Source organism: Eleutherodactylus coqui, chromosome 12, assembly GCF_035609145.1.
Source record: "Eleutherodactylus coqui strain aEleCoq1 chromosome 12, aEleCoq1.hap1, whole genome shotgun sequence".
Taxonomy (NCBI): Eukaryota; Metazoa; Chordata; class Amphibia; order Anura; family Eleutherodactylidae; genus Eleutherodactylus; species Eleutherodactylus coqui.
This window is the reverse complement of record NC_089848.1, coordinates 121,623,260-121,645,221: the sequence shown is the minus strand read 5'-3', so window position 1 is coordinate 121,645,221 and position 21,962 is coordinate 121,623,260. Positions and strand designations below refer to the sequence as shown.

Sequence of the window (21,962 nt, the reverse complement as noted above, 5' to 3'; positions counted from 1 at the left end):
AACAGCTATCTCTATACACGACCAAAGCAGTCCCAAAGAGCTTAAAGACAAGTTGAGCTCTGCTACATCAGTATACTTTGAGTCAAAGACTTGTGAACGGACTTCTAAATCCCTAAAAATAATCTATGAGGCGCGGCGCTCAATACGGTATAATAGCGCTCCTGCTTCCAAGGGAGGCGGCCGAGACAGCTCTCTGATGTGAACTGACAGGCAGAGCCGGGCTGCCGTACTTATTCCGTCTCCGCAGACCTGGTGTAAAGAACAAAACACGTAGAAGTGAATATAGACATAAAATGAAATCTCTGCAGACGCGCCGCAGCGGCACTAAGCGTTCCCACAGCGTTCTCCGCGGCTTTCTCATATGTCCGTGTCTCGTTAGATATATTTTCATTAACATAGTACGGAGTAAATACAAGTGACACCCGTCCGGGGAGCTTCATTACACGCTCGCTTCATTTTACTGCTGTGCGGCGGGGAGGTTGGCGCAGGTGTAGCTGGCGGCCGGCTACCTGGAGGCAGTTCACAAGCACAGTATCTACTGCAGCTGATGGGAAACAACTGGTGACAGTCGTATGACTGGGAGCGACCTGAGAGCAGCGCTCTGTCCCAGACACCGATCACCTGCTGCACCAATTATGTGATCACCACTCGGCCATCTCTACAAAGGAGGCCCGCGGCCAACTGCAATGTATCTATCTATAGAGCTATCGCAACCCTGGGGCGCAGAACAACAGAAGTATCCCAAATGTTCCATATACAATGTATTCCTTCTTCATTGTAGCAGCATCCACGACCTGATGATCAGGTAGTACGAAGAACCGAGAGACTTTATATTTACAGATAAAGGGGAGCTGAATTGTTTCTTTGTGCATCTGGATATCTTATCCGTCTATCCATCTATCCCATATCTATCTATCTCATATCTATCTATCTCCTATCTATCTATCTATCTATCTATCCCATATCTATCTATCTATCTATCTATCTCCTATCTATCTATCTATCTATCTATCTATCTATCATCTGTCTATCACATATCTATCTATTTATCTATCTCATATCTATCTATCAATCTCATATCTATCCATCTATCTATCTATCTTATATCTATCTTTCTAATATCTATCTATCTATCTCATCTCCATCTATCTATCTATCTATATCTCATAGCTATCTATTTATCTGTCTATCTCATATATATCTATTTATCTATCTATCTATCTCCTATCTATCTATCTATCTCCTATCTATCTATCTAACTATCTATCTATCTATCTCCTATCTATCTCCTATCTATCTATCTGCGGAATATCTTTAAGCGTTGTGGAATAAGTTGGCGCTATACAAATGAAGATTATTATTATCTATCTATCTCCTATCTATCTATCTATCTATCTATCTCATATCTATCTGTCTACCTATCTATCATCTATTTATCTATCTCATATCTATCTAGTTATCTATCTCACATCTATCTTATATCTATCTATCTCATATCTATCTGTCTATCTATCTCATATCTATCTATTTCATATCTATCTATTTATCTATCTATCTCACATCTATCTCATATCTATCTATCTATCTATCTATCTATCTATCTATCTATCTATCTATCTATCTATCTATCTCATATCAATCTCTATCTCATATCTATCTCTATCTCATATCTATCTATCTCATATCTATCTATGTATCTATCTATCTATCTATCTATCTATCTCATATCTATCTATCTATCTATCTATCTATCTCATATCTATCTATTTATCTATCTATTTATCTATCTATCTCATATCTATCTATCTATCTATCTATCTCATATCTATCTATCTATCTATCTATCTATCTCATATCTATCTATCTCATATCTATCTATTTATCTATCTATCGCATATCTATCTATCTATCTATCTCATATCTATCTATCTCCTATCTAACGATCTATCTATCTAACTATCTATCTCCTATCTATCGATCTGCGGAATATCTTTAAGCGTTGTGGAATAAGTTGGCGCTATACAAATGAAGATTATTATTATCTATCTATCTCCTATCTATCTATCTATCTATCTATCTATCTATATATCTCCTATCTGTCTATTTATCTATCTCATATATATCTATCTATCTCATATCTATCTATCTATCTCATATCTATCTGTCTACCTATCTATCATCTATTTATCTATCTCATATCTATCTAGTTATCTATCTCACATCTATCTTATATCTATCTATCTCATATCTATCTGTCTATCTATCTGATATCTATCTATTTCATATCTATCTATTTATCTATCTATCTCACATCTATCTCATATCTATCTATCTATCTATCTATCTATCTATCTCATATCAATCTCTATCTCATATCAATCTCTATCTCATATCTATATCTATCTCATATCTATCTCTATCTCATATCTATCTATCTCATATCTATCTATCTCCTATCTATCTCATATCTATCTATCCAATCTATCTATCTATCTATCTATCTATCTATCTATCTTATAGCTATCCTATATCTCATATCTATCTATCTATCTATCTCATATCTATCTATCTATCTCATATCTATCTATTTATCTATCTATCGCATATCTATCTATCTATCTATCTATCTCATATCTATCTATCTCCTATCTAACGATCTATCTATCTAACTATCTATCTATCTCCTATCTATCTCCTATCTATCGATCTGCGGAATATCTTTAAGCGTTGTGGAATAAGTTGGCGCTATACAAATGAAGATTATTATTATCTATCTATCTCCTATCTATCTATCTATCTATCTATCTATCTATCTATCTATCTATCTATCTATCTATCTATCTCATATCTATCTATCTATCTCCTATCTGTCTATTTATCTATCTCATATCTATCTGTCTACCTATCTATCATCTATTTATCTATCTCATATCTATCTAGTTATCTATCTCACATCTATCTTATATCTATCTATCTCATATCTATCTGTCTATCTATCTCATATCTATCTATTTCATATCTATCTATTTATCTATCTCACATCTATCTCATATCTATCTATCTATCTATCTAATATCAATCTCTATCTCATATCTATCTATCTCATATCTATCTATCTCATATCTATCTATCTATCTATCTCATATCTATCTATCTCATATCTATCTATCTATCTATCTATCTATCTCATATCTATCTATCTATCTATCTCATATCTATCTATCTATCTATCTATCTCATCTCCTATCTCTTTATCTAGCTATCTCCTATCTATCTATCTATCTATCTATCTATCTATCTATCTATCTCCTATCTATCTCATATCTATCTATCCAATCTATCTATCTATCTATCTTATAGCTATCCTATATCTCATATCTATCTATCTATCTCCTATCTATCTATCCATCTCATATCTATGTATCTATATATCTATCTATCTATCTATCTATCTATCTATCTATCTATCTATCTATCTCATTTGCATATAAAATAGCACATATCGCACTAATTTACTTAATTGCCCATTTCAGTAAATGTAAGCGCAGTTGTACAAATACGCAGCGCAAATGCTTGCATACATGTGTTTACAGCCGTGTCACACCGGCCTAAGAAAAAACATAAAACTATGCATTGCAACCCGGAACGGATTTTTCTTTTAAACAGACTGTGCAGCAAGAGATAAGCAGCGTCCATGTGTCACCGCTTATCTCTGTGCAGGCCTCAGGCCTGACATCAGAATGTGCTGCTTTATGGAAACATTATTTATGGATGTGTTAGAATCATTATAAATGACGGCAGTGAAGTGAGGGGTGGATCGAGCGCCGCCCTCAGCTCAGGCGAAAAAGGGTGGTCAGATCTACGTCAAAGAAAGAATAGCAGCAGATCTCAAGACAGCGCCCCTCCGTGTCCAGGAGCGGCACGCGGCGGATGCTTATTCTTGAAGATCTAACTGTTGCATCCCATAAACCCCCCGCAGGCCGCGGTCCTACATCTCAGGGGCCACTGCCTGCGGGATAGATTATAAATCAGCCGCGCTGCAATGATTCAGATCTCATTTCCTCGCGCTTCTTCCGACGGCTCCTCCAACTGTTCGTCACTGAGCGGGGGGCTTCATCTTAAGGATTTACAGTTATTTGTAGCTATATATCCCATGGAAGATATCACTAATATATACCATGTTACTACAGTGAGCATGTGGGAGATGGGAGAACGGATGCGGCACGTGAAGGCTCTGCTGCCGGATCATCTCATCTGTATGGAAGCCAACAGTTATGTGTCCTGGGGGTCCGCGCTCAGGGGGCAGCCAGCCCGTTTACCATACTATGCATGTTCATTCTTGTGCATTTCACCAGGTATAGACATAGCAGATAAATGAGAACTAGAAAACATGATAGATAGATAGATAGATAGATAGATAGATAGATAGATAGATAGATAGATAGATATTAGATAGATAGATATGAGAGAGACAGATAGATAGATATGAGATAGATAGGAGATAGATAGATAGATAGATAGATAGATAGATAGATAGATAGATAGATAGATAGATAGATAGATAGATAGATACATAGATACATAGGAGATACATAGATATGAGATAGATAGATATGAGATAGATAGATATGAGATAGATAGATAGATATGAGATAGATAGATAGATAGATAGATAGATAGATAGATAGATAGATAGATAGATAGATATGAGAGAGACAGATAGATAGATATGAGATAGATAGATATGAGATAGAGAGATAGATAGAGAGATAGAGAGATAGATAGATATGAGATGGGGAGATAGATAGATATGGGATAGATAGATAGATAGATATGAGATAGATAGATATGAGATAGATAGATAGATATTACATAGATAGATAGATATGAGAGAGACAGATAGATAGATATGAGATAGATATGAGATAGATAGATATGAGATAGATAGATAGATAGATAGATAGATAGATAGATAGATAGATAGATAGATATGAGATGGGGAGATAGATAGATAGATATGGGATAGATAGATAGATAGATATGAGATAGATAGATAGATAGATATGAGATAGATAGATAGATAGATAGATAGATATGAGAGATAGATAGAGAGAGAGACAGATTGAGAGAGATAGGAGATAGATAGGAGATAGATATGAGATAGATAGATAGATAGATAGATAGATAGATAGATAGGAGATAGATAGATATGAGATAGATAGATAGATAGATAGATAGATAGATAGATAGATAGATAGATATGAGATAGACAGATAGATAAGAGATAGATAGATAGATATGAGATAGATAGACAGATAGATAAATATGTGATAGATAGATAGATATGAGATGGATGATAGATAGATATTTGATAGATGATAGATAGATAGATATGACATAGATAGATAGATACATACATAGATATGAGATAGATAGATAGATATGAGATACAGATAGATAAGAGATAGATATTTGATAGATAGATAGATACGTAATAGATAGATATGTGATAGATAGATAGATAGATAGATAGACAGATATATGAGATGGATGATTGATAGATATGAGATGGATGATAGATAGATATTTGATAGATGATTGATAGATAGATAGATAAGTAATAGATAGATATGACATAGATAGATAGATACATACATAGATATGAGATAGATAGATATGAGATACAGATAGATAAGAGATAGATATGTGATAGATAGAGAGATAGATAGATAGATATGAGATAGATAGATAGATGATAGATAGACAGATAGATAGACAAATAGGTAAATAGTTATGAAATAGATAGATAGATAGATAGATAGATAGATAGATAGATAGATAGATAGATAGATAGATATGAGATAGATGGATAGGTAGACAGATAGATGGCTAGATATGAGATAGATAGATATGAGATAGATGGATAGATATGAGATAGATGTATATATATGAGATAGATGGATAGATATGAGATAGATGGATGATAGATAAATAGATATGAGTAGATAGATATGATATAGATCGATAGATAGATAGATAGATAGATAGATAGATAGATAGATATGAGATAGATATGAGATAGATATAGATGAGATAGATATATAGATATGAGATAGATAGATAGATACATAGATGTGAGATTTATAGATAGATAGATATGAAAGATAGATAGATAGATAGACAACATGAGAAAACATCTAGAAAATCACATTGTCTGTTTTGTAACTAATTTATTTGCAAATTATGGTGGAAAATAAGTATTTGGTCGCCTACAAACAAGCACGATTTCTGGGTCTCACAGACCTGTAACTTCTTCTTTAAGAGGCTCCTCTGTCCTCCACTCATTACCTGTAGTAATGGCACCTGTTTGAACTTGTTATCAGTATAAAAGACACCTGTCCAGAACCTCAAGCAGTAGTCACACTCCAAACTCCACTATGGTGAAGACCCAAGAGCTGTCGAAGGACACCAGAAACACAATTGTAGCCCTGCACCAGACTGGGAAGACTGAATCTGCAATAAGCAAGCCGCTTGGTGTGAAGAAATCAACTGTGGGAGCAATAATTAGAGAATGGAAGAGATACAACACCACTGATAATCTCCTCGATCTGGGGCTCCACGCAAGATCTCATCCCGTGGGGTCAAAATGATCACAAGAACGGTGAGCAAAAATCCCAGAACCACACAGGGGAACCTAGTGAATGACCTGCAGAGAGCTGGGACCAACGTAACAAAGGCTACCATCAGTAACACACTACGCCGCCAGGGACTCAGAACCTGCAGTGCCAGACGTGTTCCCCTGCTTAAACCAGTACATGTCCGGGGCCGACTGAAATTTGCTAGAGAGCATTTGGATGATTCAGAAGAGTATTGGGAGAATGTCATATGGTCAGATGAAACCAAAGTAGAACTGTTTGGCAGAAACACAACTCGTCGTGTTTGGAGGAGAAAGAATGCTGAGTTGCATCCAAAGAACACCATACCTACTGTGAAGCATGGGGGTGCCAACATCATGCTTTGGGGCTGTTTCTCTGCAAAGGGACCAGAACGACTGATCCGTATACATGAAAGAATGAATGGGGCCATGTATCGTGAGATTTTGAGTACAAACCTCCTTCCATCAGCAAGGGCACTGAAGATGAAACGTGGCTGGGTCTTTCAGCATGACAATGATCCCAAGCACACCGCCAGGGCAGCGAAGGAGTGGCTTCGTAAGAAGCATTTCAAGGTCCTGGAGTGGCCTAACCAGTCTCCAGATATCAATCCTATAAAAAACCTTTTGAGGGAGTTGAAAGTCTGTGTTGCCCAGCAACAGCCCCAAAACATCACTGCTCTTAAGGAGATCTGCATGGTGGAATGGGCCAACATACCAGCAACAGTGTGTGCCAACCTTGTGAGGACTTACAGAAAATGTCTGACCTCTGTCATTGCCAATAAAGGATATAGAACAAAGTATTGAGATGAACTTTTGTTATTGACCAAATACTTATTTTCCACCATGATTTGCAAATAAATTTGTTAAAAATCAGACAATGTGATTTTCTGGATGTGTTTTCTCATGGTGTTTCTCATAGTTGAGGTCTACCTATGATGTCAATTACAGGAGAACTTGTACAATTGGGATCTGACTAAATACTTCCCCACTGTATATATATAGATAGATAGATATGAAATAGATAGATAGATAGATAGATAGATAGATAGATAGATAGATAGATAGATAGATAGATAGGAGATAGATAGATAGATATAGACAGATAGATAGATATGAAATAGATAGATAGATATGAGATAGATAGATAGATAGATAGATAGATAGATAGATAGATAGATAGATAGATAGATAGGAGAGATATGAGATAGATAGATAGATAGATATGAGATAGATAGATAGATAGGTAGATAGATATGAGATAGATAGGAGATAGATAGATAGATAGATAGGAGATGGATAGATAGATAGATATGAGATAGATAGATAGATAGATAGATAGATAGATAGATAGATATGAGATAGATAGATAGAAGATAGATAGGAGATAGATAGATAGATATAAGATAGATAGGAGATAGATAGATAGGAGATAGATAGATATTAGATAGATATGAGATAGATAGATATGAGATAGATTGATAGATATAAGATAGATAGGAGATAGATAGATAGATATAAGATAGATAGGAGATAGATAGATAGATATAAGATAGATAGGAGATAGATAGATAGATAGATATAAGATAGATAGACAGATAGATATAAGATAGATAGGAGATAGATAGATAGATATAAGAAAGATAGATAGATAGACAGATAGATATAAGATAGATAGGAGATAGATAGATAGATAGATAGATAGATATAAGAAAGATAGATAGATAGATATGAGATAGATAGATAGATAGATAGATGGATAGATAGATAGATATAAGATAGATAGGAGATAGATAGATATAAGATAGATAGATAGATAGATAGATAGGAGATAGATAGATAGATAGATAGATAGATAGAGAGATAGATAGATATAGGATAGATAGGTATGAGATAGATAGGAGATAGATAGATAGATAGATAGATAGATAGATAGATAGATAGATAGATAGATAGATAGATAGGAGATAGAGAGATAGATTATAGATAGAAGATAGTGATGTTGAATAGATGGGACAGACAGAGAATAAGAATTTGGAAGTAACAGAAATTTGTATTCTTCCTCTAAACTGGCAGGTAAACTTCTTAATAGTCTGAGCTGAGACCTGTAATTACCGCGTCTGGGAACGCTCTGCGCCCTGTGACCCCGAGGAGCTCGAGTATATGGCTTTAAATACTAGAAGGATATTGATCTTAATAGAAACATCAATACTTTCTTGAAGCTGCGGAATAAATATCAGGCTTGTCTTACACAGATACTGATTTCTCAGAAGAAGAGAGAATGAGAACGCCAAGATATTAGAGCGGCTGTCAATCACTGCAAAGTAATGACTGCTGAGAAGCTGAACTCCAAGGAGCTTCACACAGAAACCTTCTGGTCTCAGCGGTTCGGATGTTCTCTTTACTACGTTTCACTAATTCTCTACTGTGCTCCAATGTTATAATATGAGACTGCTGGGACAGCGGCTGTAAGCTGCTCCACAGTGTAAGGGGGAGTGTTGCATCACTACCCCATTATATAACCCCAGCGTTCACATTGCCTGTTCATCGGCAATCCGGCACCTTTGGGCATAGTTTAGGTTTGCTGCCCACCGCGACCACTAATGCCATACTGCCGACTACGCCATGTTGTAATGGGCTGTATCTTCTGGGTAGGGACTTGCTACCATGCCACTGCTCAGGCCACCTGCGGGCAGACCCTTGCTTCCACAGCCTCACATGAAGCAGCAACAACATGCTAACCTTCGCCACTTTATGCCTCCTCGCTCCCTGCAGCTGATGCTGACCGTCGAGCAGGTTTTTTAATTGGCACACCTATCCTCCTCATACTGCCACTAGCAAGCACCCGTCACCTCCCCGCTTCCATGCCTGCTCAGGTCCTGGACTACAGGGAGTGGGGCTTGGTGAGCGTCACTCCAGAGGAGCATGAATGGCCTTTTGAGTCTCCTCACTCGCCTTCTAGGTGCTCTTCCTAAGGAGAAAAGATGGCGATCCTGACCCACATCACAGGCCTCTTGCTAGCCAAGCCAGAAACACACTGCTACACACTGATGAGGGGAAAACACCCCGAAACATTTGTCTGTGCATGGATTCTGGATTGGCTTTCAATTCCCAGTCATTATTACAAGGCTTGTATCAACTGTCTAACATTGACTTGCAGGAATGCTGCCTTCCAGTAGGTGGAGCTGCAGAGGTATTGCTCCATCTCTCTTATTTGCATATTACGCAGAGGAGCATGAATGGCCTTTTATGTCTCCTCACTCACCTTCTAGGTGCTCTCCCTAAGGAGAAAAGATGGCGTTCCTGATCCCGTTCACTGTGACACAGGTGTAATCCACTCCACACTGTAAGGGAAAGTGCAACAGTGCTACCCCCTTACACACTCCCCTGCTTTTACATTGCCTGCCCCGGGTAATCAGACACCTTTGGGCATGATAGTGGTTTGCCATCGGCTAGTGACATCCTGCCGTCTACGCCACTTTGTAATGGGCTGTATCTTCTGGGTGGTAACGTACTAGCTACATCACCGCACAGATCGCCTGGGGCAAGTCCTGTTTGCACAGCCTCACATGAGGCTCCTTGTGCCAGTCTGCTGCCTGCTAATGCTGGCTGTGGAGCGGGCTTCTCACTGGCACTCCAGGATGCCTCTGCTCACACTGGCAGAGGTAAGCGTCCGTAACCATCCTGGCCGAGGGTAGTGGGGCTTACCACTCCAGACTGCTGAGACAGCGGATGTAAGCTGCCCCACCGTGTAAGGGAAGAGCGGCAGCACTACCCCCTACACAGTGACCCAGTCTCTATCATGGTAAAGGGCCCGGGGCTCGTGAAGAAGAGCAGAGAAGGGAAATAGAAGATTGGGCTCTATTAGACAATAAGAAAATATTTTTGGTAAATCTCCATTTTTGTGCGTTCTTGTGTTTTGCAGCAGGGCATAAAGCAATTTAGCAGCTGAATGGTTTTCTTTCCCTAATTTCACCACCTTAATGTCTTTCGTAACAAATAAAAACGGTCACATTTATGGCGAACGCATCGGAGTGAAGCCGAGCGAGAAATAAAATAACATAAGACTTCATAAGCGCCGGCGCAACATCATGTTTTATTCTCGCAGCGGCCGAAGTGCTGGTATTTCATCAAGCTCATTTTTCTCTCTGCGGAAAACGTACTGTAGATGCAAAGCGAAGCCGACTTTAATCAGAGCGGGAATCAAATCACAAGCCGAAAATACACAGAGCCATTCATCTGGAAAGGAGATATCTGCCCGCTGTCTGAACGGACGGCCTGGTCAAACAGATGACAGATATTAGTCTGCTAGGTGGAAGCAGGAGAAGATGAGAGCTCCCAGGGACTCAACCTCATCGGTAATTAATGGCGAAGTTGCACAGTTGGAAAGCATCGTTAATTAGTCTTATTGTTGTGTAAGATCATAGGAAGAGTCATCAGAAGATGCGCACAATAGAAATCCGGGTTTGATTATGTCTACACTGAATGGACACTTTATTAGAGACCCCCGTCTAGTAGCAGGTTGGACCTCCTTAGCCTTCACAAACACAGAACCTAGATTCCCCCAGGTGATAAAAAATCGTTCTGCAGGAATATCGGCCCCTGTGGACAGCAAAGTTCTTGTAGTTGATGCAAATTGTATAGAGAAGCTGAACATGCTCTGACAGGAAGGGGTCATCGATTCATGCTGCTTGTGCCAAATTCTGACCTCCCATCAGCACGGAGAAACACAAATCTGGATTCACCTGACCAGGTGATGTTTTTCCACTGTTCAGTGATCTAATGTTGTGTATTCCCGCCCACTGATGTTTCACCTCACTGTTTAGCTTAGAGCCGGTCATCTGCTGTTATAGCCCAGCCATGCTAAGGAAGTGAGTTGTGCATTTGGACACATTAGTTGGAGCTCCAGTGTTGTACTAACTGCTCTGAATTGTGCACCGTCTGTTCATCTGAACAATTCTTGACATCCTCTCCTGACCCCTTTCAGTGACATATTGTTTCTGTCCATAGGGTCCACATTCTCTGGATGTTTTCCTCAATCATGACATTCTTGGTATACTTTCCACACTGTTACACAAGAAAAGCCCACATGGTTGGCACTGAAAACCTGACCCCCGCTCTAATATCCATACAAGGAAGCGCCAAACGTGAAAGGGCTGGGGACTCTAATAATAGGGCCATTTGGTGTAAATTTTTGAAAAATGCTGTTTATTTTGTTTTTTCGTTTATTATCCAAATAAAAAAAAAATCTAGCAATATTCTAGCTTTCACATTGCCCACTAGAGCAGTCACATTAGACTATTACTAACTGTTTTCTATCATTTGTCAGCTTCACCCTATAGACTGGGACAGAATGGACGGAGTTATCTTACATCAAAAGGCAAATGAGCCAATTCATTACACTGCTGGAGGGATGGAAAGGTTTTCGGGGAAATAACCGCTTTACAAACTTCTGCCATATCAGATGTATTTACCCGTGGGGTCGAGTGCCGAGGCCTCCACCGATCGCTGAGACAAAGGGGCAGAAACGCTCATCTCAATGCTCTGCTCATTTGGCTGATTCCATTACTGCTGGAGTGATGCAAATCATGGGTTGTATTATCGTGCAAATTGTGTGCGTCTTGCAACACACAAAGCTCGCCCTTTTCCCGGCTGTAGGTACGCACCAGGCTCGCACAAATCCTTTAACCATAAAATGAGTTGCAGCAGTTTGAGGGGAAAACAACAATAAGATCCTCAGAGGCTTTCTATAGACACTAAATATAACAGAAGCCACTGAACATCTATCACTGAGGCACATAGAGGAAGCAGCAAATGTATCCAGACATAAACTGGGAAGCCCCAACCTCCAGATCTCATAAAGGTAGCAAGTTACTGTCCATAGCTGAAGATAATGACCTTACCCAACATATACAGGACCCAACTAGAGGGACGCTCATTGGTCAATACTAACCAACAGGTGGGGGCACCTAGGAAATAGTGACCAGGATATTATACATTTCCACTTGTCTTTAAAAAGAGAGTTTTATAGGGGAACTTTAGGCAGGCAAAGTTCAATCAGCTCAGAGAGGACCTTAATACTAATAACTGGGACAATGTCCTCGAACGTATTGTTCGAAAACCTCCAAAATACTTACTGTGAGCGGTTCATACCTTAGAGAAATAAAAGGGCTAAGAATGGGAGGAAACCAAAGTGGCTCAATAAAGATGTAAACAGCAAAAAACCATTTAAACTACTAAAACAAGAAGGCAGCAAAGAAGCACTAAAAACGTATAGGGACAAAAACAAATGATGTAAAAATTAGATAAACGCAACAAACATGAAGACAGAGAAACCCAAAGAGAGCAAAACTAACCCTAAACTGCTCTTTAACTACAAAATGTTACACAGAAGTAAGTTGTAGACTGGGTTCTGTTATCGTGCACATTGTGTGCATCGCTGGATCTTGTGTATCTGGCCTTTTCAAAAGTGTTTGACACTGGGCCGCAATAAAGGTAGGTATATAAAGAGTGCTTGGTGTGGGAGAATGTGTGTAACTGGTCAGTGATAGAACGTAGAGGGGGGTTATAAATGGTACAGACTATGATTAGGTCACCATTACTAGTGGGGCACCACAGGGGGCAGTATTGGAGAGGTCACCATTACTAGTCGGGTACCACAGGGGGTACTATTGGAGGGGTGACCATTACTAGTGGGGTACCACAGGGGGCAGTATTGGAGGGGTCACCATTACTAGTCGGGTACCACAGGGGGTACTATTGGAGGGGTGACCATTACTAGTGGGGTACCACAGGGGGCAGTATTGGAGGGGTCACCATTACTAGTGGGGCACCACAGGGGGCAGTATTGGAGGGGTCACCATTACTAGTTGGGTACCACAGGGGGCAGTATTGGAGGGGTCACCATTACTAGTCGGGTACCACAAGGGGCAGTATTGGAGGGGTCACCATTACTAGTCGGGTACCACAGGGGGCAGTACTGGAGAGGTCACCATTACTAGTGGGGTACCACAGGGGGCAGTATTGGAGGGGTCACTATTACTAGTCGGGTACCACAGGGGGCAGTATTGGAGGGGTCACCATTACTAGTGGGGCACCACAGGGGGCAGTATTGGAGAGGTCACCATTACTAGTGGGGTACCACAGGGAGCACTATTGGAGAGGTCACCATTACTAGTGGGGTACCACAGGGGGCAGTATTGGAGGGGTCACCATTACTAGTGGGGCACCACAGGGGGCAGTATTAGAGGGATCACTATTACTAGTGGGGTACCACAGGGGGCAGTATTGGAGAGGTCACCATTACTAGTGGGGTACCACAGGGGGCACTATTGGAAAGGTCACCATTACTAGTGGGGAACCACAGGGGGCAGTATTGGGCGCTATTCTTTTTAATATATGTATTACTGACCTGGTAGAAGAATTCTGCAGCAAAATATCAATATTTGCAGATGATACAAAACGATGTAAAGAAATTAATACAAGAGAGGACAGTATACAGGTACATATAGATCTGTATACGGGTACATATAGATCTGGATACGGGTACATATAGATCTGGATACAGGTACATATAGATCTGGATACGGGTACATATAGATCTGGATACAGGTACATATAGATCTGGATACGGGTACATATAGATCTGGATAAGTTGGGGGCAGAAAAGTCCCAAATGAGGTTTACCACTGATAAATGTAAGGTTCTGCACACGGGCAGAGGAAATACATGTTGCCATAACACACTAAATGTCAAACGACTGGGTAATGCTGACATAGAACGACTTGGGGATTTTAGTTAAATGTAAACTTAACTGGAGCAGCCAGTGTCAGGCAGCTGCTGCCAAGGCATATAGGATCGGGGGGGGGAGAGGGGCATCATGAGATGTGTAGGGACTCATAACGAAAACATTGTTCTTCCTCTTTACAAGTCACTGGTCAGACCAAATATGAAATATTATGAACAGTTTTGGGCACCGATACTCAATAAGGACATATCAGAGCTTGAGCGGGTACAAAGGGGGCAACTTAAGTAATAAACAGAATGGGCGGACTACAATACCCAGAGAGGCTATAAAAATTTGGATTATTCAGGTTAGAAAAAAAGATGAATGAGGGGAAGCCTAATGGCTATGTATAAACATATCGGGACAAGACAGAGATCTCTCCCATCATCTATTATACCATGGACTGTAACAAGGGGCGCTCTAATAACTATGCATAGATATATCAGGGGTCAGTACAGAGATCTCTCCCATCATCTATTATACCATGGACTGTAACAAGGGGCGCTCTAATAACTATGCATAGATATATCAGGGGTCAGTACAGAGATCTCTCCCATCATCTATTATACCATGGACTGTAACAAGGGGCGCTCTAATAACTATGTATAGATATATCAGGGGTCAGTACAGAGATCTCTCCCATCATCTGTTATACCCAGGACTGTAACAAGGGGGCGCTCTAATAACTATGTATAGATATATCAGGGGTCAGTACAGAGATCTCTCCCATCATCTGTTATACCCAGGACTGTAACAAGGGGGCGCTCTAATAACTATGTATAGATATATCAGGGGTCAGTACAGAGATCTCTCCCATCATCTGTTATACCCAGGACTGTAACAAGGGGGCGCTTTAATAACTATGTATAGATATATCAGGGGTCAGTACAGAGATCTCTCCCATCATCTGTTATACCCAGGACTGTAACAAGGGGGCGCTCTAATAACTATGTATAGATATATCAGGGGTCAGTACAGAGATCTCTCCCATCATCTGTTATACCCAGGACTGTAACAAGGGGGCGCTCTAATAACTATGTATAGATATATCAGGGGTCAGTACAGAGATCTCTCCCATCATCTGTTATACCCAGGACTGTAACAAGGGGGCGCTCTAATAACTATGTATAGATATATCAGGGGTCAGTACAGAGATCTCTCCCATCATCTGTTATACCCAGGACTGTAACAAGGGGGCGCTCTAATAACTATGTATAGATATATCAGGGGTCAGTACAGAGATCTCTCCCATCATCTGTTATACCCAGGACTGTAACAAGGGGGCGCTCTAATAACTATGTATAGATATATCAGGGGTCAGTACAGAGATCTCTCCCATCATCTGTTATACCCAGGACTGTAACAAGGGGCGCTCTAATAACTATGTATAGATATATCAGGGGTCAGTACAGAGATCTCTCCCATTATCTAATATATCCAGGACTGTAACAAGGGGGCGCTCTAATAACTATGTATAGATATATCAGGGGTCAGTACAGGGATCTCTCCCATCATCTATTATACCAAGGACTGTAACAAGGGGGAGAACTAATAACTATGTATAGATATATGAGGGGTCAGTACAGAGATCTCTCCCATTATCTAATATATCCAGGACTGTAACAAGGGGGCGCTCTAATAACTATGTATAGATATATCAGGGGTCAGTACAGAGATCTCTCCCATCATCTGTTATACCCAGGACTGTAACAAGGGGGTGCTCTAATAACTATGTATGGATATATCAGGGGTCAGTACAGAGATCTCCCCCATCATCTATTATACCAAGGACCGTAACAAGGGGGCGCTCTAATAACTATGTATAGATATATCAGGGGTCAGTACAGAGATCTCTCCCATTATCTAATATATCCAGGACTGTAACAAGGGGGCGCTCTAATAACTATGTATAGATATATCAGGGGTCAGTACAGAGATCTCTCCCATCATCTATTATACCCAGGACTGTAACAAGGGGGTGCTCTAATAACTATGTATGGATATATCAGGGGTCAGTACAGAGATCTCCCCCATCATCTATTATACCAAGGACTGTAACAAGGGGGCGCTCTAATAACTATGTATAGATATATCAGGGGTCAGTACAGAGATCTCTCCCATCATCTGTTATACCCAGGACTGTAACAAGGGGCGCTCTAATAACTATGTATAGATATATCAGGGGTCAGTACAGAGATCTCTCCCATTATCTAATATACCCAGGACTGTAACAAGGGGGCGCTCTAATAACTATGTATAGATATATCAGGGGTCAGTACAGGGATCTCTCCCATCATCTATTATACCAAGGACTGTAACAAGGGGGAGAACTAATAACTATGTATAGATATATGAGGGGTCAGTACAGAGATCTCTCCCATCATCTATTATACCCAGGACTGTAACAAGAGGGCGCTCTAATAACTATATATAATATATCAGGGGTCAGTACAGAGATCTCTACCATCATCTGTTATACCGAGGACTGTAACAAGGGGGCGCTCTAATAACTATGTATAGATATATCAGGGGTTAATACAGAGATTTCTCCCATCATCTATTATACCCAGGACTGTAACAAGGGGGTGCTCTAATAAGTATTTATAAATATATCAGAGGTCAGTACAGAGATCTCTCCCATCATCTGTTATACCCAGGACTGTAACAAGGGGGCGCTCTAATAACTATGTATAGATATATCAGGGGTCAGTACAGAGATCTCTCCCATCATCTATTATACCCAGGACGGTAACATGGGGGCGCTCTAATAACTATATATAGATATATAAGGGGTCAGTACAGAGATCTCTCCTATTATCTAATATACCCAGGACTATAACAAGGGGGCGCTTTATTAACAGTGTACAATGTATCATGGGACAATACAGAGATCTCTCCTATCATCTATTTATACCCAGGACTGTAACAAGGGGGCGCTCTAATAACTATGTATAAATAGATCAGGGGGCAATACAGAGATCTCTCCCATCATCTATTATATCCAGGACTGTAACAAGGGGGCGCTTTAATAACTATGTATAGATATATCAGGGGTCAGTACAGAGATCTCTCCCGTCATCTATTTATAACCCAAGACTGTAACAAGGGGGCGCTCTAATAACTATGTATAATATATCAGGGGGCAGTACAGAGATCTCTCCCACCATCTATTATACCCAGGACTGTAACATTGGGGCGCTCTAATAACTATGTGTAGGTATATTTGGGGTCAGTACAGAGATCTCTCCCATCATCTATTTATAGCCAGGACTGTACCTGTTACAAGGGGGCGCCCTTTACATCTAGAGGAAAGATGGTTTCTGCACTGATACAGAAGTGGATTCTTTACTGTCAAAGCAGTGAGACTATGGATCTCTCTGCCTGCGGATGTGGTGATGGCGAAGTCGATAAAAGAGTACAAGAGGGGCCTGAACGCTTTTCCTGAGTGATACAAAATGACATTCAGAAGGGTCGGTGATGCGGGGATTATTCTGTTTGCCGGATTGGAATCGGGAAGGAATTCTCCCTAAAATTAGGACAATTAGGTTTTACCTGATTGGGTTTTTGCCTTCCTCTGGATCAATATTGGGGGTAATGGGCTGAATTGGATGAACACATCTCATTGTACAGCCTTCCATACTTTGTTATACTCGTAGATTATCTATTTGACACCTTAGATTATTGTCTCTTTTTCCGCTTCTCTCCACTTCTTATTTCTATTTTTACACCTGACTTTTCCCCCAGTTTTCATTATTTTAGTGAGCGCGTTCAGTACAAGAAATCTCAAGTGTTGTGTTCGGATTTGGCAGCTGCGGTACATGAATACGTCCTTTAATTTGTGCAGTAAAACAGTTTATACCTTCTGGGCCATCGCACAATACACTTCTAATGTATCATTTGTTTTTAAGCACCATTGAGTTTATGAGCGGGCTCCTGTCAGCAGTTCAGACGCTTATCTTGTTCCCTTTGTGTTCTGGCCCTAAATCATCGCCGCCCTGGATGCACACTGCTTAGGAATTGCAAAACTCCCCGTCTTCATTAAGTTGATACATCTCCATATTGCGCTGCAGATAGCAGATCGCTCTTCTTGGCCTTTTTTTCTTAAATTGCTCCAGGCTAAAGCTCATAATTAGATGTTATCCGGAATATTACAGTAACCTTCCAAAATACTGGCATTAGCGGGACCGCGTGTCGGTAGAATATCATCACAAAGGGCATAGGATATTAGATGTTTAATGGCTGTGTACAACCTCCAACGTTCATGAGACTGTAATGGGGCAACCATAGATTTCTGGGAAGCCGTGTCTGGACCACAGTAGATGCGGGCGAAGTATAGTATTATATGGTGACCATTCATGTACCACTGGAGTGGAAGGTGGTCAAATAACAGAGCAGTTCTTGCTTCTGGCTCATGAAGGGGTCCACGGTTCATATCCATAATATGATGTAGACGTCAGCGTAGTAACTAATGACTTGATCCGTCTGACTGAGTTAGCCGTCCAAAAAGGTTTAAAAAATAAAGCTTCTGGGAATGATGGTTGTTTTCTTAAAAGCCAAGAAAACCTTTGTGCATGAGAAATTATTGCACACATATTTTAATAAGTTCCTGCAGAAAAAAATGATTCACTTATCGGCATTGAGTTTTCCTTCTAATGCATTTAGAAAGCCCCTTGCTTGATTTGCAGGCTCCTTAAGGGCGCCCACCCACTGGCGATTTTTTTTCTTTGCGTTTTGCGTTTTTTCTCAAGAGCAATTAGAATTGAATGTACTCCTGTCCACTGGCGGTTTTTTTTGCGTTGCGTTGCGTTTTTTAACATAGGAACTGTCAGTTGCATATGTGTCCTTATTTTTCTCCTAATGCACCCATGAAAGTCAATGGAAATTAATGGAAAAGCTGCGAAAACGCGGCAAAAAACGCCGCGAAAAACGCCGCGAAAACGCAGCGTTTTTCACGCACGAAAATCGCAAATGCCAGTGGGTGGGCGCCCTTATACTCAAATTTCTGACTTGGTAGCAATCCCAGCACTGATCAGCTGGTCTTTCTCATGATTGCACACAAGCTCAACTCAGCCTCCCCTCTCCTCTTTCAGAGGTTGTGTAGCATAACCACACCCACTCAATACTACACAGCTATTTCATCCTCTCTCTGAGTAGCTGCTGGTCCCTTTCCCCCTCGCTGCTGAGCAGAAACTTCACCTAGAATGAATTACAGCCCTCTGTAGTAGTAGCTTTCTCTGCTTTCTGTCCTCCTGATCTCTTCCACCACCCCCGGCTCTGTCTTACAGCCCTTAGTAATAACTCAGTTCAAAGTCAGTGAATGGACCTACACAACAGGGCAGCAGGCCAGGGAAGGAGCTGTCAGTTCACTCTGACTAACAGAATGTGCTAAGATTTCAGTCTTCCAGTTGCAGTTCATTGGGAAACCATAGAACCATAGAAATGAAGCAATTAATGAAGCAAATCATTAATGAAATCCATTTAGAAAAAGTCTTCATTTCCAAAAAAATATTGATTAATAGAAAAAAAAGAGTGCAAATGTGTATACAGCCTTTAAAGGACTTTGCTCGGTGATTGCAAAACTATTACTTAGTCCGATATCAGTATAAACAAAGAATGATGTTTATACAACTCAGCTTGGGTGACGTGATACTACATCAGCCTGGCGTCTACATGGCAGCACTATAGAAATGAATGGCTTGGCAGGGCATATGCTGGACTACTGCTCCGTGCATATAGGCCGGGACCGTTTAGGATCCCTTTACATGGAAAGTCCCAAGCATTCATCTGAACACTCATTCATCTGATAATCAGGCCGGCTAAATGGACCAATGATCAGCCAACAAATAAGCGAATGTTCATTCCTTGGCTGATCCTTCAATTTCAGCTATAATAAAAAATGCCAGCCTTTGGTTCTGATGGATTGCAGTAACCTTCGTTCGTCTCCATAAGCCGAAGGCTTTAAGGGTATTTCCACATGTAATAGAAATGCTGCAGATATTCCGCCGTGGAAAATTCTGCCACAAAATCTGCATTTCCACATCAAAGGCCACGTCAAAATCCACACCAGTGGTGCAAATATTGTCTAGGATAGAACTGCGTATCTTGAGCTTATAAGACTTCATGCTGCCAGCACTAAGAGTGCAGCGCTGGCAACGCACCCTGTCAGCCCAGAAGTGGCATCACCTGACCAGTGGTGTGGCGCTCACTAGTGGCTGTCGGGGTGCACTGCCAGCACTGCGCTCTCGGTGATGCCATCAAAAAGTATTCTGAGCTGAGGGGAGCGCTCCAGATGCTGAAATCAGCTGCGGATACTCAGCTGTTCCTTAGTCAAGATCCCCGGCAATGGTGCAGATGTTGACACGGTTTTGATGCGAAAATGCAGATTGCGAGTTTTCCACTGCAGAACATTCACAGCATTTCTGCTATGTGTCAATCTACCCTAACTATACTGTCATGTCATAGGGCAATGTCCAAAGTTTTGGTCTCTGGGGGTCCAGCTGCAGAGATGCCTACTGATCTCCAGGATGACTCAGAAGAAGCAGTCATCTGATCTGTCTCTGCTCACTAACTGAAGATGGGATCAATAGAAAGTCTATAAACGCGTCTTTAAGTAACAAGTAGAGACAGTAATGCATAAAACCTGGCTTGTTCTAGTGATCAGCAGGGGTCTCAGCAACTGTACCTCCAGCAATCAAAACTTTTGACATCTCCCTCTGACATGTCAAATGTTTTTGAAAGTACGGCTAGACTTTAAATGCGGGGCCCCAAATTTCAATATATTGTACCAATGTCGTACATACAAAGATGTACTTATTTTGGATGCTAAGAACGCCACTACCCGCGTATGATGCTCTGAGTTCAGATCTGGAGATCCACAATAAGGCCGGGGCACACTTCCGGACTCTGTATGTTAAAGGGATGGTGCAGAGACAGTGTGGACGGGCCCTGAGCACCACGGCTTCTCCTCAGGCCAGAAACATCCTGTTCATTCGTCAGTTTCACCAGCTCTGAAATGAACAGCACTGTTGTGCAGTATACCGCTAGCTCAAGCACTGTGGCTCCGGAGAAATGGGCGTCCCAGGCAGGGCACCTCCGACCGAAACGCCCTTTAAGTGTTGCTGTTTTAGGAGGCACAGTAGATCCTTCTTTCTAATTCCGTTTAATATAAATGCTCCGTCTAATCCATTAGGTTACATAACGCAGCCATAAACAAGCTGTTGTACGTCCAGACGAGGATTTAATTGGTGTTTAATGTTTGATAATATCTTAAAACGTGTTGTGAATGAACAACAATAGTAACAAATCAAGCCGTTTAGAGTATTGATCCGTTCATTCTGTAATGAGCGTCTTTCCTTCCGGTGTTTTACATTGTGATGCAAATAGCAACAATGTATCGAGCGATGATCACTGACATCCCAAACACATCAATACCTGAATGTGATCTTCACTTCTTCTCCACAGGCCTGGAAATATAACAACCCGAGTGGGACTGATCAAGCCTGAAGTCAACAACGTGTAAGTCTT

General features: G+C 40.7%; 1 protein-coding gene across 1 annotated transcript in view; it reads left to right on the top strand.

Annotated features, from left to right (window-relative positions):
- Positions 1–21,962, top strand: part of ST8SIA6 (ST8 alpha-N-acetyl-neuraminide alpha-2,8-sialyltransferase 6) — a 113,066-nt gene that overhangs the window by 45,717 nt on the left and 45,387 nt on the right. The window contains exon 2 of the mRNA XM_066585017.1: positions 21,900–21,953. Coding sequence (XP_066441114.1) covers positions 21,900–21,953 — 54 coding nt within the window. The remainder of the gene's footprint in view (positions 1–21,899; positions 21,954–21,962) is intronic.